At 37.5% G+C, this 13,560-nt stretch overlaps 1 protein-coding gene across 1 annotated transcript; it reads left to right on the top strand.

The window, feature by feature from the left end:
* Nucleotides 1-1,026: 1,026 nt before the first annotated feature.
* LOC131076622 (ATP-dependent zinc metalloprotease FTSH 1, chloroplastic) lies at nt 1,027-10,353 on the top strand. The gene is made up of 6 exons (XM_058013904.2): nt 1,027-1,949; nt 5,934-6,503; nt 7,463-7,709; nt 9,287-9,470; nt 9,572-9,743; nt 9,855-10,353. The coding sequence occupies exons 1-6, from the start codon at nt 1,233-1,235 to the stop codon at nt 10,074-10,076; spliced, it is 2,112 nt and encodes a 703-aa protein (XP_057869887.1). The 5' UTR covers nt 1,027-1,232; the 3' UTR covers nt 10,077-10,353.
* The last annotated feature ends 3,207 nt before the right edge of the window (nt 10,354-13,560 follow it).

Raw genomic sequence — 13,560 nt, 5'->3', positions numbered from 1 at the left:
AGGATGGAGAGCGTCACATCTATTTCGAAATAGGTGCATAAATGTTGAATTATGGGATTGGAAAACCAAAAAAACCTGTTCACACCGGTTGTTCTTTATAGTTGTGAAGTTTGGGGAGACAACATGTCAAAATGTGGATGGAGACAGTTAGAAAGAATTCAAAAACACCTAATCACAAACAATTTCACAATTAAAACATCAGTGCCATATGAAATTCTTTTGGCAGAAGCAGGTATGTTTCCATTGGAAGCATAAACATTAACTCAATTAATAAGTTATCTAAAGAAGGTTGAGAACATGGATAACCACTGGTGACCCAAGATTGCGATGGAAGAAGGTCTTATTCATAGGAAGAAAACTTGGATGAAACAAAACAGAAAGTGGTTGAATAAATGGAACATCAAACTGCACGATTGTCCTAATACCAACCAGGAAATAAATAAGTTTGTCATTGAAAAGTTTCAAATTGCCATGTGGAATAACCACATTAGACGCAAAAAGGCGTACTATATTAAAGAATTTAACCCAACTGGAGAACATGGTGAGAAAGCATATTTAGGAGCAGTCATTAAAGGGAAAACTAGGCTGCTTGTGGCACAACTGAGGACTGGTTCGCATCATCTCAGGTGTGAAACGGGTAGGTGGCAAAGACCCAAGGAGATATGGGAAGAGAGAACTTGTTTGTTTTGTGGGATGGGAGCGGCGGAGACAAAATGACACTTTCTTACTGAATGCACAACGTATGATGATATTCAGGCTTAGTATGAGATTATTCTGAAGGCCGACAACATGCATCAGTTATTTGACAAGGACAAGATCAACCAAACGACAAGCTTCGTGATCAAGATTCATAATAAGAAATTAGATATGGAAAATTATATTCAAAAGATTTAATGTTATGTTTTTTTTTATCCCATAAACTCTTCATTTGGTTTCGTAGACGTAACTACCTAAGATATTTCATTTCTATACTTTCGAGTCCATTCCTGTCTCCATTGGCTATCACAATGTCTCTTGTTTGAACTGTTACGGAAATTTATCAGTCGAAGATAATGAATGGCGGCCTCCAGGCCTCTATTTGAGGCCTGAATCCTGCCACGTGTCCTCCAAACAAAGCACTGCCGTGGCACAGGGATAGTGTCTCAACCAAGTAGCCAGACTCATACTCAAATATGATAAATTTATCAACACAGCACAGACATTCAGATCCAAGCTTATTTTCCAAATAAGCAATGGCGGCCACCAATCTACTTCTTTCAACTCCGATCAAAACTCAATTCTTCGGCCACCGCCTGGCCTTCTCACCCCCTGCACCGAAATTCCTCCACCACCAGCGCGCCACCCAAATCCTCACTCCCCGGGCCTCGCTACAGAAAAGTCTCCCAGCTGCGCTCATCGCAATTCCGCTCCTCTCCACATCGCCTTTGGCGCTCCTCCCTGCAGCTGCCGCGCCGGAGCTTGCCCCCGCCCCACCTCCTCCAACCGGGGCTGAAGCCCTCCGCCCAAACGCCCTACAAACCGCTACTCCCTCTCCCTTTTCCGGAGCCGCCGTCTCCGCCCCGGAGCCCCGCTCATCCGACCTTCCGGAGGGTGCGCAATGGCGCTACAGCGACTTCCTCAATGCTGTGAAGAAGGGCAAAGTGGAGCGCGTGCGATTCAGTCGCGATGGCGCCTCGCTCCAGCTCTCCGCCGTGGACGGGCGGCGCGCCACCGTCACGCTACCTAATGACCCTGACCTTGTTGATATCCTCGCCATGAACGGCGTGGACATTTCTGTGTCGGAGGGCGATAGTAATAACAATCTCTTTAATGTGATTGGGAATTTGCTGTTTCCGATATTGGCTTTTGGAGGGCTCTTCTTTCTGTTCAGGCGTGCGCAGGGTGGGCCCGGGGGACCTGGCGGCCTTGGCGGTCCTATGGACTTTGGCCGTTCCAAGTCTAAGTTTCAGGCACGCTAATTTCTTTTTCCCTTTCTCCCTTCTTCATCTTCTTTAAAATTTGTCTCGTTTTAATAAATTTAAAATTCTGCTCTTGTTTTTATATGCTTCCAACTGTGTACATTAGGTTTTCACAGTTCATAAGCTCAGTATTAGGATAAATGCGAATGATAATGTATCAAACTTTGATGTAAACAAAAAAAAAATACACGTTTTTCCAGGAGCTTATAAACGGTAGACAATTTTCAATCGTTTACTTTATACAGTCTATAATAGTTGGAGGTTCTGGAAAAATTGTGTATATTTTGTTTACATCAGTGTTTCCAGATCACTAGCGACAGGAAGTGAGTGATGATGGACCACACGTTTATGTAAACAAAACATATACAGTTTTTCCAAAGACTCTTGCAATCGTCCTTCCAATTGATTACTTCAAAAAAAAAGAAAAAAGAAAAATTAGATATATTCATAGAATGGTTAATTCACATGAAGCACAGTTGGTTGGGGAGAAACCCGATCAGAACTATGGTACTACCCGAGTCACAAGCTCAGTCAGCCACCCCGTCTATAACCTAGTTTACCCAAACAAAATACACATTAATTTATCACACAAGTATTTACATTATTAAAACAACATTTTTCTTAACTCTGATGATGGGTTCTGTAGAAAGATCTTATACTTAGATACTGCGCATATGATTTCAGAAGACTAGCTTAAATTCATTTCATACTATGTCTCAAAAACATTGTCTGGTTTTCAGTGTGTTTTGCCTGGGATTTTCACTTGTCAAGTGTTAATGTAATCTCCTTCAACTTTGCCTGGATATTATGGTGGAACCAGGGGTTTGCAGTTTTCTTTAGAACATGTTTCTTGTTTTATTTTATGTTTTTCTCTCTCTTTTGTTCAAACATCCTTACTTATAAACAATGTCGCATGATACAAATTACTTCAATTGATCATGTCTTTTGTGATTTATATTTATTTGTCAATTGATCAGTTATGCAATAAAATATCAACCACTAGAATCAAATTCTAAATTCTAACACAGTTATCATGTCTTCAAGTTTTGCGTTTACTTAGAAAATATGTACCTTCAGTTCTTTGCTTGCTTTTTCTGTTGAGTTCTTCTGTGAATATTGGTTAATTCTTGACAAAATTTAAAAAATAAATAATGTTAAATCTGGCACATGAATGGGTTGAAATAGCCCAGGTACATTTTCATTTTGCCTGCTTCATTGCAGCTGCATTATTGTTGAGGGTCTCTATTGTGGTAATGGTCTTGCATTACCACCCAGTCACATCCACATAGCTTAAATTTTCAAAATATGATTTTTTATCGATTTGATATTGAAAAGTTCCACCTACTCTTTGCTTCAAGGGTTTTCTGAGTAACATGTTTTCCAAAAGCGTTCACCAAGTTATGAAACCAAATTTAGTATCTGCTTTTATTTGCCACTTTGATGGTTGTTAAGTTTTTGTCATCTGACATTTTTTATCAAAATATAGATTTTTAAATCAGGTTTTTCAGTTATTGATTATGAGGGCTAAAATTGGGGTTCCTCCCCTTTTGACATGTGGCAATACTGCTCTATCTATGCTTGAATGCTGTAGCTCCTAACTCCTTCTGTAGAGTAGTCTTCCTCCTTATTCCTCCACCTGTAGAGTAGCATCACCTGCGGGGCTACCACATACTCTATCAACTGATGTGGGACTACCGCTTCAGTGTGCCATCCCAGTGCTTAAATATCTTTGGGGAGATTTAAAAGTTTGGTCCCTACATGAGAACCAAGTGACCCTACCACTTTACTACAACCCAGTTGGCTCGACTTTTTAATCAAGTTATTTATGGTTTGGAATTTGAATTTTAGTCTATTGAATGATTTTTCACAATGATTATAAATATTACACTGGTTGGTAATTTTTTTTTGTATTGTAATATATTTTGTAACTCGTGCTGATATGAATAATTGAGTAATTCATCCGTATGATTATTCTAGATAGTTGTATTGGTGTTTGTCATCCAATGTTTCAGGTTATCTGGCAGACAAATAATCGTATGTGGTTATATTTGTTTAACCTACACAGATAATCTCCTGCTAAAAAATAGTATCCATTGAATTCATTCTTGAAATAGGGAGAACACAAACTATTTTTTTACTTTCCATGGGCTGTGAGTCAAGGTCTGAGTGTATCTGTTTCAAAGCAGCTAATTTTTGGCATATCTCTTTTCCCAGTGCCTTAAAGGAATCGAACATTGATAGGTTAGGAATTCACTCTTTTGTGCCCCCTTGGCTACTTCGAAAATTTTACTTCATCAATCCAGAAATTGCTGAAATCTTAGATTCTGAAAATTACTTGAATAGATGTTCATAAATTGCACCAATGAATTAGGTTAGAGCCACAAGTGGAGCAATTGCATTAAAAAGGCTAGGTACAAGCCCCTACCAAATTAAACTTCTCCATATTTGTGGTAATTTTTTTTTTCAAAGTGCGATTAAGCCCTAGCCAATTGTGATGGCAAAGTTTTTCATTTGACCAGGTTGCCTTGGCCAAATGGAGATATGAACTTGCTTAGTGTTCTATTTGAATGGAGCGATGAATGTGAACTGCTGCTTTGGGTTTAGTTGGATATTTAATTTTGTGGGATTAGACCTGAGTGTGGCTAAGCCATCTCAAGATGATGACTTCCATGCGTAGTCTCTACACAATAATGGCATTTTCCTTGTAAAGGTTGGTAATAATTACAATGGGGCCCACTGAGTACATATGGCAAGTGTTTGTTAGCATCCGGAAGTAATGGTTAAATGTTGGTAATAAATACAAAGCAACTTTGGAGTTTTGTTAGGTTTCACTCATGTACTTGTCTAAGTCATTCAAGGTGACCTCAATGAGTAAGATGACATTTTTTTCCCGTAAATTATAAGGTGGGGGAACCTACTCAGCATGCATGGCAAACATTTGTTATCAAGGGTAAGGGACAGCAAATGTTGGTAATAACTACAAGGCAAGTATTTGTTAATAGAGGAGGATTGTCACCCTTGAAACTCTATGTCCATTGGCAAAGATTTTGCAACATGTAATGTCCTTAGAGTCCTTGTCTCACTATTCTGATTGGTGTGGACTAACCCAACTACAGCTCATTCATGTATTTGCGTTGAGTAATTGAAGATGTAAATACGCATTATTAATTACATTTGTATCTTATGTGGGATTTGACACAGACATAATGACCCACACAGTTAAAAGTCCACAAAATAAAAAAAATTCAACTAATTACGCCTGTGCAACCATTAAATTACTTAATAAAGATTAGACTTATCGATTAATTTTATGCTAAATTGTACATATAGTTACCAAACTTACCAAAATGTAACAGGAACTTATTTCTCCTGTTGATATGTATGGCATAGAGGATTTTGAGATTTATATCTATGCACTTTCAATATCATCATAAAGGACCAATGCTTTGTTTGATTATCTTAATTTAATATTTTATGCTTGTGGTCATAATTCTTCCTAACATCATTATATAGCTGCTGATAGGTACAAATATTCAATTTTGAAAGGAATTCACCTAGGTCTCTGTTATTCTCTTGATTGAATATTGACCAGATTATGGTTGCACGTCTAGTCCTGAATAACTGTGCATAACTGTTTCCCAGTTCTAAAATAAAATTTTTGAATGTATTGAGTTATGATTGCAGATACCTATATTGAAATATTCGTGTAGTTGTGCATTATATCAATATATGACCACTAACAGTTATATATACTTGGTTTTATATTAATTCGTCAAGGTCTGTTTGATTATCTTTATTTAATATATGTGTGTGTCATTGTGTACATCTTTGCATGGGAGGCAGGTTAGAAGTTTGTTTTTTATCCACTATAAAAAAAATCAAATATCTTATGTGTTTTAAAAAATGAAGCCCTATAATATCCATATTGTCTAGAAACTAAAACTGAAATTTTCTTCAAATTTTCCCTGGTTGCAGGAGGTGCCTGAGACTGGCATAACCTTTGCTGATGTGGCTGGTGCTGACCAGGCCAAGTTGGAGCTGCAGGAGGTGGTAGATTTCTTAAAAAACCCTGACAAGTATACAGCCCTGGGTGCGAAGATTCCTAAGGGTTGCTTATTGGTTGGGCCACCTGGCACAGGAAAGACCCTACTTGCCCGAGCTGTGTCTGGGGAGGCTGGTGTGCCATTTTTCTCATGTGCTGCTTCAGAATTTGTGGAGCTTTTTGTTGGTGTTGGTGCTTCAAGGGTCAGGGATTTGTTTGAAAAGGCGAAGTCTAAGGCACCGTGTATTGTTTTTATTGATGAAATTGATGCGGTGGGGAGGCAGAGAGGGGCCGGGCTTGGTGGTGGGAATGATGAGAGGGAGCAAACCATCAATCAACTACTGACAGAGATGGATGGGTTCTCAGGTAACAGCGGGGTAATTGTTCTTGCTGCTACAAATCGGCCAGATGTTTTGGATTCAGCACTTCTGCGCCCAGGGAGGTTTGATCGACAAGTTACTGTCGACAGGCCAGATGTTGCCGGGAGAGTGAAGATTCTTGAGGTAGTGACTCAAGTTTGAATTTTATGAATATATTGCATTTGGATTCCAGTGAGTTATTTTGCGTGAATTAGTTTCTTGGTGTAAAGAGGATTCAATGAAGACATTCTTTTATTATTCTTTTTAATGGTCAAAGTGTCATATACAGTGGTTGTGTAAAAGTCATTGTGGCATAGGCTACCAACCATAAAAGGCCAGAACTGTGATTAATTTAGGGTGGAAATGCTGCTATTGGGTTTGGTTAGTATACATACAATTGTGTGGCTGCTACAGTTCTCAATGCATGCTTCAATGTTAGAAGCATCGTAGTCATTGGCTGAGTAAAATGTGAATCGAAATAGCTTGCTGATGAGAGACAATGGCATGTAAGCACTGCAATTGAATTTATTGCAGACATTTTCTTTCTTTTGTTGCACTTAGTTTCTAGGGAGTCATTTAATTTAATTTTCATTGTAGGAGCATCGCACTCATTGGTTAAGTAAAATGCAACTTAGCTTAGTTAACCGACCATATAAATGCAGATGGAAGTGCTGTTAATAAATTTGGATAGGGGAATCTTGTGACCAAGTTGAGTTTACTAAAGTTTTTTTTCTTTTGTTTATTAAATGATAGAAGTAGAATGTTTCTTTATCATTGCTCGAGTAAAATGCAACATGGCATAGGCTGTCAACCAGGACAATAGTGTAATTGTTGTCATTTCAGATAAGATCTTTCCACTGGATTTGGGAGTAGGCAATTTTGTTTTTCTATGCCCTTAATTTGTATGTTGGATTTGTTTGAAACAAGAATGCCGTTATCATGTCTAACATTATGCAAATGATAGGAAAGTAAATTTCTATTAGTTGTTGCAAGTCCCTTTTGGTAATAACAGATTGAGATTTTGAGAGTTAATATTACAAAATATAAAGCTTTAGCATGGTTTGCTATTTTATTTTCTCATTCATCTGCACATGACTCGGCAGGTTCATTCCAGAGGCAAAGCATTGGGGAAAGATGTAGATTTTGACAAAATTGCAAGGAGGACGCCTGGCTTCACTGGTGCTGATTTGCAAAATTTGATGAATGAAGCTGCCATTCTTGCTGCTCGAAGAGACCTGAAAGAGATTAGCAAAGATGAAATTTCTGATGCTCTGGAAAGAATTATTGCTGGCCCAGAGAAGAAGAATGCTGTTGTATCAGAGGAGAAGAGGAGGCTAGTTGCATATCATGGTAAACTGCAACATGCTTCTGCGGTCAATTATGATTATAACATGGTTTCTGTTATCACGAGATGGTTTAAACATGTGATTGCATTAATGTGAAGGTTGGTGAGATGTCTACTGTAATTGCATTTACTTTTACCCTAGGAGAATCTTAACTTATACAAGTCTTCATTACCCCCCCCCTTTTTTTGTAACAGAAAATTGTGTACATATTCTACATTCCTTACCTGATTATTTGCTTTAGGCCTCATTGTGTGGGGTCTCCATCTCCCTTTGTCTTCCCTCTGTAACTTTGCATTTTGTTTTTGTGTCATTTCCTTTGGACTATTGTTCATCTTTGAACAGTATTTCTTCCTTTTTGATGGACACTTATTTGAAGAAAATGATGAATGTTTCTTGCTCCCAGACACCAAGTTCTTGACTGGAAAGTGCTGTAAAAAAGGTTATCTTGTTTTGCCTTGGATCCCTCTGTATATTTTAGACAAGAAGCCCTTGTCTATTGTATTTATTACAACTGGGACACCTCCACAACACTGGTGTTTCCATGTTAATTATGATTTGACACAGTAAAGCTGTATATGGTGATATGAATCTGTATACTCTATTACAAATATAGTGCTCCTAGTGAGAATTGACACATTGAGTTGCTTGTGTTAAGGTTTGAATGGTTTGGGCTTTTCATCATTTGCATGCTTATCTGTGCATTGCAGATTTGTATGCAAACCTGTCAAAAACCTTTATTCTCTGTATACGTTACGTTAACTTTCAATTACTTTTATATCTCAACCCTCAACAATGATAATTCTTCTTGCTGCAGAAAACTGGTGTAATAAAACACCAGACTCGGCTTTGTCCTCACTCATTCTTTTGCCTTAATTTTCCTTTTTTTGGGGGATCTCAACAAGTTTTCTGCTTACATGGAATGCATCCAAGAAGTATATCTACCTACCTTTGAACCTATCTTTGAAGATATATGTCATCATATTATAGTAAATTAGTATATTATTGAAGATATCTGCTTTTTGTTCACCTCTTCACGCAGATCCATGGTGGAAGTATGGACCTAAGTATCTTTAAATCCAAATTCGAAACCATCAAGATAGTTAATCAGTAAATGCTTCTTAATGTGACGCCAAAGAGTAGATGATGTAATCCACAACTAATAACACCGATGTAAGTAATTTCTTTCATGAGATAAATGGGGTGTCATGTTCGATGATATTATGCTACCTGATAACATGGGCTGCCTCGTTACTTGTTTTGTTCACCTGATACATCTTATCTGGCATTTGCTGCATGCTGTTTGCTGGGCCTTTATGTGCCCTCAATTTTGTGAGGAAAACCGCTATCATCTTATAGTGTCCTTCTTACCAATCTTCTCCGTAAATTTATATTGGCTTAAGCCTCCTAGGCTTCAAAATATATCTTATTTAACATGCTACTGTCCAACGTGAACATTTTGGTGTTTACGCTGAAGCTTGCTTTCCAGTTTTCCTAAATTAAAGTGGTGGTTGTTTATAATATCTATATGAGCATTTGAGAGAATAGCTGTCGATTAATGCTTTGTTTTTTTGTGTGATGTAGAGGCTGGCCATGCCCTTGTTGGTGCACTTATGCCAGAGTATGATCCCGTTGCAAAAATTTCAATCATTCCCCGTGGCCAAGCTGGAGGTCTGACATTTTTTGCTCCTAGTGAAGAGAGATTAGAGTCTGGGCTATATAGCAGAAGCTACCTAGAGAATCAGATGGCAGTTGCACTCGGTGGAAGGTTAGGCTGATATATATGAGCGATGTCCTCAAACAGCTGTATTTCATGTCAGGCATCAAAAAACAAAATGTGAACTGATGATTTGGTTTTTTGGCATACAGGGTTGCAGAAGAAGTTATTTTTGGTAAGGAAAATGTTACAACAGGAGCCTCAAATGACTTCCAACAGGTCTCTCGTGTTGCACGCCAGATGGTTGAAAGACTTGGTTTTAGCAAAAAGATTGGACAAATATCTCTTGGAGGAGGTGGTGGAAATCCATTTTTGGGACAACAGGTAATTTTCTAATGTTATACCATATTCAATTTTATAGTTCAGATTTTCATATCCCTAAAGTACAGAGACATCTTATCCATGTGCAAGGAGACTAACTATAGTCTCTTACAGATGTCCCCACAAAAGGATTACTCTATGGCAACGGCAGATATTGTTGATGCTGAAGTCAGAGAGCTTGTTGAGAAGGCATATGCCAGAGCTGTCAACATAATCACAACACAAATCGACATTCTTCACAAATTAGCAGAGCTTCTAATGGAGAAAGAAACAGTAGATGGAGAGGAGTTCATGAGCTTGTTTATAGATGGAAAGGCTGAACTCTTTGTTGCTTAGAATTTGAAAACTACATTTAGATGTTCAACAGCTGATACAATATGTATTTTTTAGCTGATACTAAATTTCAAATTATCCTATAGTTAAACATGTAACGTAAACCAGATCATATTGTAGAACAAATACCAAGAAATGCGGTTCGAATATTAAAGTTTGTGAGAAGTATTATTGTTCCCACTTCTCAACCGTGCATCAATATTTGGCACGACTTTCATTGATGTAACACTATAGAAAGAAAGATTACTTTAAGTTATGATAGGCCAAAGGCCCTTGATCAGTATCGAGTTCGACGGATAATTTTTGGTCCTTTTATGCCTACATTGGATTAGAAACACGTTACTTTTCCTATCATGGGAAATTCTATTCAAAATGCTTGTGGATTTAGTTGAATAGGTTTGAGTCTTAGACTATTCTTATGTTTGTAGTACTTGGCAAGTCTTCGGTCAAGATGTTCATTTTCAATTAATAGGCTAAAGCCATTTACAAAATTCAGATCCAGATTATTCTTTTGATCATCTTATTAGGTAAAGAAGTATGATACTGATATGGGGGCAAAGCTCAAGAGTTACTAGCAGGAACAGTAACCGAGTCACATCCTTTTGCACTTACTAGCATACGGCTTTAAAATACTAGCTAGCAGATGAACCTTGAATGACCATGACCATGACCATGACCGTATGCCATTAGAGAAATGCACAATAACAAGACATATAGTTGAAAGAAACTACCAATCACAAATTCGGCATATGCACACACAGAAGGGACCTTGACTTCGCATAGTTTGGTTTGCAATAATTTCTTTATATCTGTGATTTATACTATATTACTATTTGGACTCTCACATACGGATAAGTGTAATGTTCCCTTTCGTAAATGCATAGATCTTTCCTATGTTTGGGCTCCTTAGTATGTTGCTCCACCATGATAGAGGGCTGAAGTTTATTCACAACAGGGCAGCTCGAAAGCACATCTTTTCCAAGCCCAATAGAAGAACCCTTTGTACCCCCTTGGCCTCATGATACTTCTTGGTCTATTACCATGAGTTGGCGTACTTAGAAGAGGACCCAACGCTGGTTCTCCTTTATAATTCCTCATTGCCTCTATCATGACTGATTAGAATATATAAGCAAAACATTATAGAAACCTAATCATTGCCCCTATCATGACTGATTACAATATATAAGCAAAACATATAGAAACCTATATCATGGCATGCATTTTATATACATATATTAAGCAATCAGAAATAAACATCATAATTGTTAACTGTATGTACATAAATCAGTAGTGAACAATCATAAATAAAATTCATTATGCTATGCATAAGAACTGAGACCAAAACCAATATACGATTGAATTGCTGTATGCTTAATTTGTTTTTAATTCCAAAATCTGATCTAATCCTCTTTTTAATGTCTTAGATATTTTCCATCTTTATTCTTGCCCTTCCTATAAATGATCTCTCTTTTATTGGTGAAAGAGTCACCACCTTTCCATCTCTTCTTCAAATGAACCTTCTTTCTTTTAAGATCTTCGATCTTCCCATGTGAGGGAGAGGTCACATCTCTTCATCATGTTTGCTCCTTGGCAAGAGACAAGCTTTCACAATTACCTTTGAAACGGTACAACCCTTCATAATTCTCGCCCTTTGAAAGAGACAACCTTATTGACCTCTCATTCCTTTCTTCTTCCACTAATCCTTCCTTGATTCACATGCTTCATTCATTTCTTACCTCAACATCCCTTTTCAAATGATCTCTTCTCCCTTTTATATATCATGTTTGAGATAGTCACAACTCTTCATTCCATGCCTTTCGACCATTCATTAACTTAATTACATTTTAGTTGTTTTATGTTTATTATTATTTATTATTAAATTTTATTTCAAAATAGGGACATTACAGTTCGCCCTGCCCAAAATTGATTATCCTCAAGCAATGATCATGGAGTGTTCAAGATGATTTTCAATATGAAATTGCTTTGGAAACACACATGGAACAAACTAGTTGAAAACACATCAAACATGATGCAAAGCATATTCAAGACATCATTAGGAAGGCATACAACCATGACAAACATGAGGCAAACACCTAACTGCACATAAGATGTGAAGCATATATGCAAGACACCAAGCATACATGAGAAGGGAACACATATAAAACACACATGAAGTAAGCATGTTGAAACACATTTGTTATGAAGCAAACACAAAGTATAGGGTATACACATGGATACACATAAGGCACGAATCAGACACAAGATTAATGCAAGGCATAAAGCATGAAGTATACACATGAATACACGTAATGCTATTTAGGTTGAAAGCATCAGAATATTGAGAGGGGGTGAGTCAGTATTCCTAGAGATTAAAACTTTTCCTTGCAATTATAACCTTCCACTGAAATATCAAACAAACTTGATTGATATAAAGCAGTTAATGCAAATTGAACATGAAGAACACAACCACGAGATAAACACGAAAATTTATACGTGGAAAACCCAAATGGGGAAAACCACGAAGAGTGTGAAGTTTCAAGAGAATATAACTAGTTATATTTGTGTTTACACTGTTGGGTGTTTGCTCACTGCTAGATTTAAAAAATGGCTCACTATCAAACTGCTCACTGTAGATACAACAAAGAGATGGCTAACTGTCAGAATGGTCATTGCAAGTAAAAGGGTTGAACTGAAAGGGATAACATCTCCAAATGCATGGGATTGGTTCTAAGGCTAAGCTCAAATTGCAAATCTCAAACTCTACAGCAGATCCAGTTAGAGATCACTGCATAACTTTCCTATAGTAGGTTTGGTGAAGGGCTACTGCACCACTACAACATTGTATCCTTTTGCTGTTCGCAACACACACTTCACACACTACTATCTTCACCACCACCTTTTCACACATCACACACCTTCACACACTTGGTCTTGTTCTTTTCTATTTTCTTTTCTTATACTACTACATATGTATATGTATATATATACAAGAGGGCACAAATACAAAATAGTGTGTCGGCCAAGCCCAACACATTATCAATATGCTCATGTCAACCTCTGCAAGACTTCTACACGCTTCCTTTACATACTCCGATTGCCAATGCATACATCGAGATTACCAAAATGGGGCAGGGTCATCTAGACCCAATAATACTGACCCATTATCACAAAATCAAGCTCAATATCTCCAAAATGTAGATTCCACGCGTACCAAGAAAACCGCAACACAAAACTCAAAGAGATACTTCTGTCAATTACTGAAGTAGTTAACATTGACACACATAACTGATATCAGGATCAATGGGAACTCCTAACATTGGGATAATGAGAACTCTAGGAAATCATCATCTAGAGTTGTCCATAACATACTGCATAATGACTTATGACCAAAACAACATTGAACTGCACATACTGACTGCATGCAATCCTTGCATACAATATTCACAACATCCATAACATCCAGACCAATATCCAAACCACATACAAT

This window comes from Cryptomeria japonica, chromosome 5 (genome assembly GCF_030272615.1).
Source record: "Cryptomeria japonica chromosome 5, Sugi_1.0, whole genome shotgun sequence".
Classification (NCBI taxonomy): Eukaryota; Viridiplantae; Streptophyta; class Pinopsida; order Cupressales; family Cupressaceae; genus Cryptomeria; species Cryptomeria japonica.
This window is presented reverse-complemented; position numbering and strand designations above follow the sequence as displayed.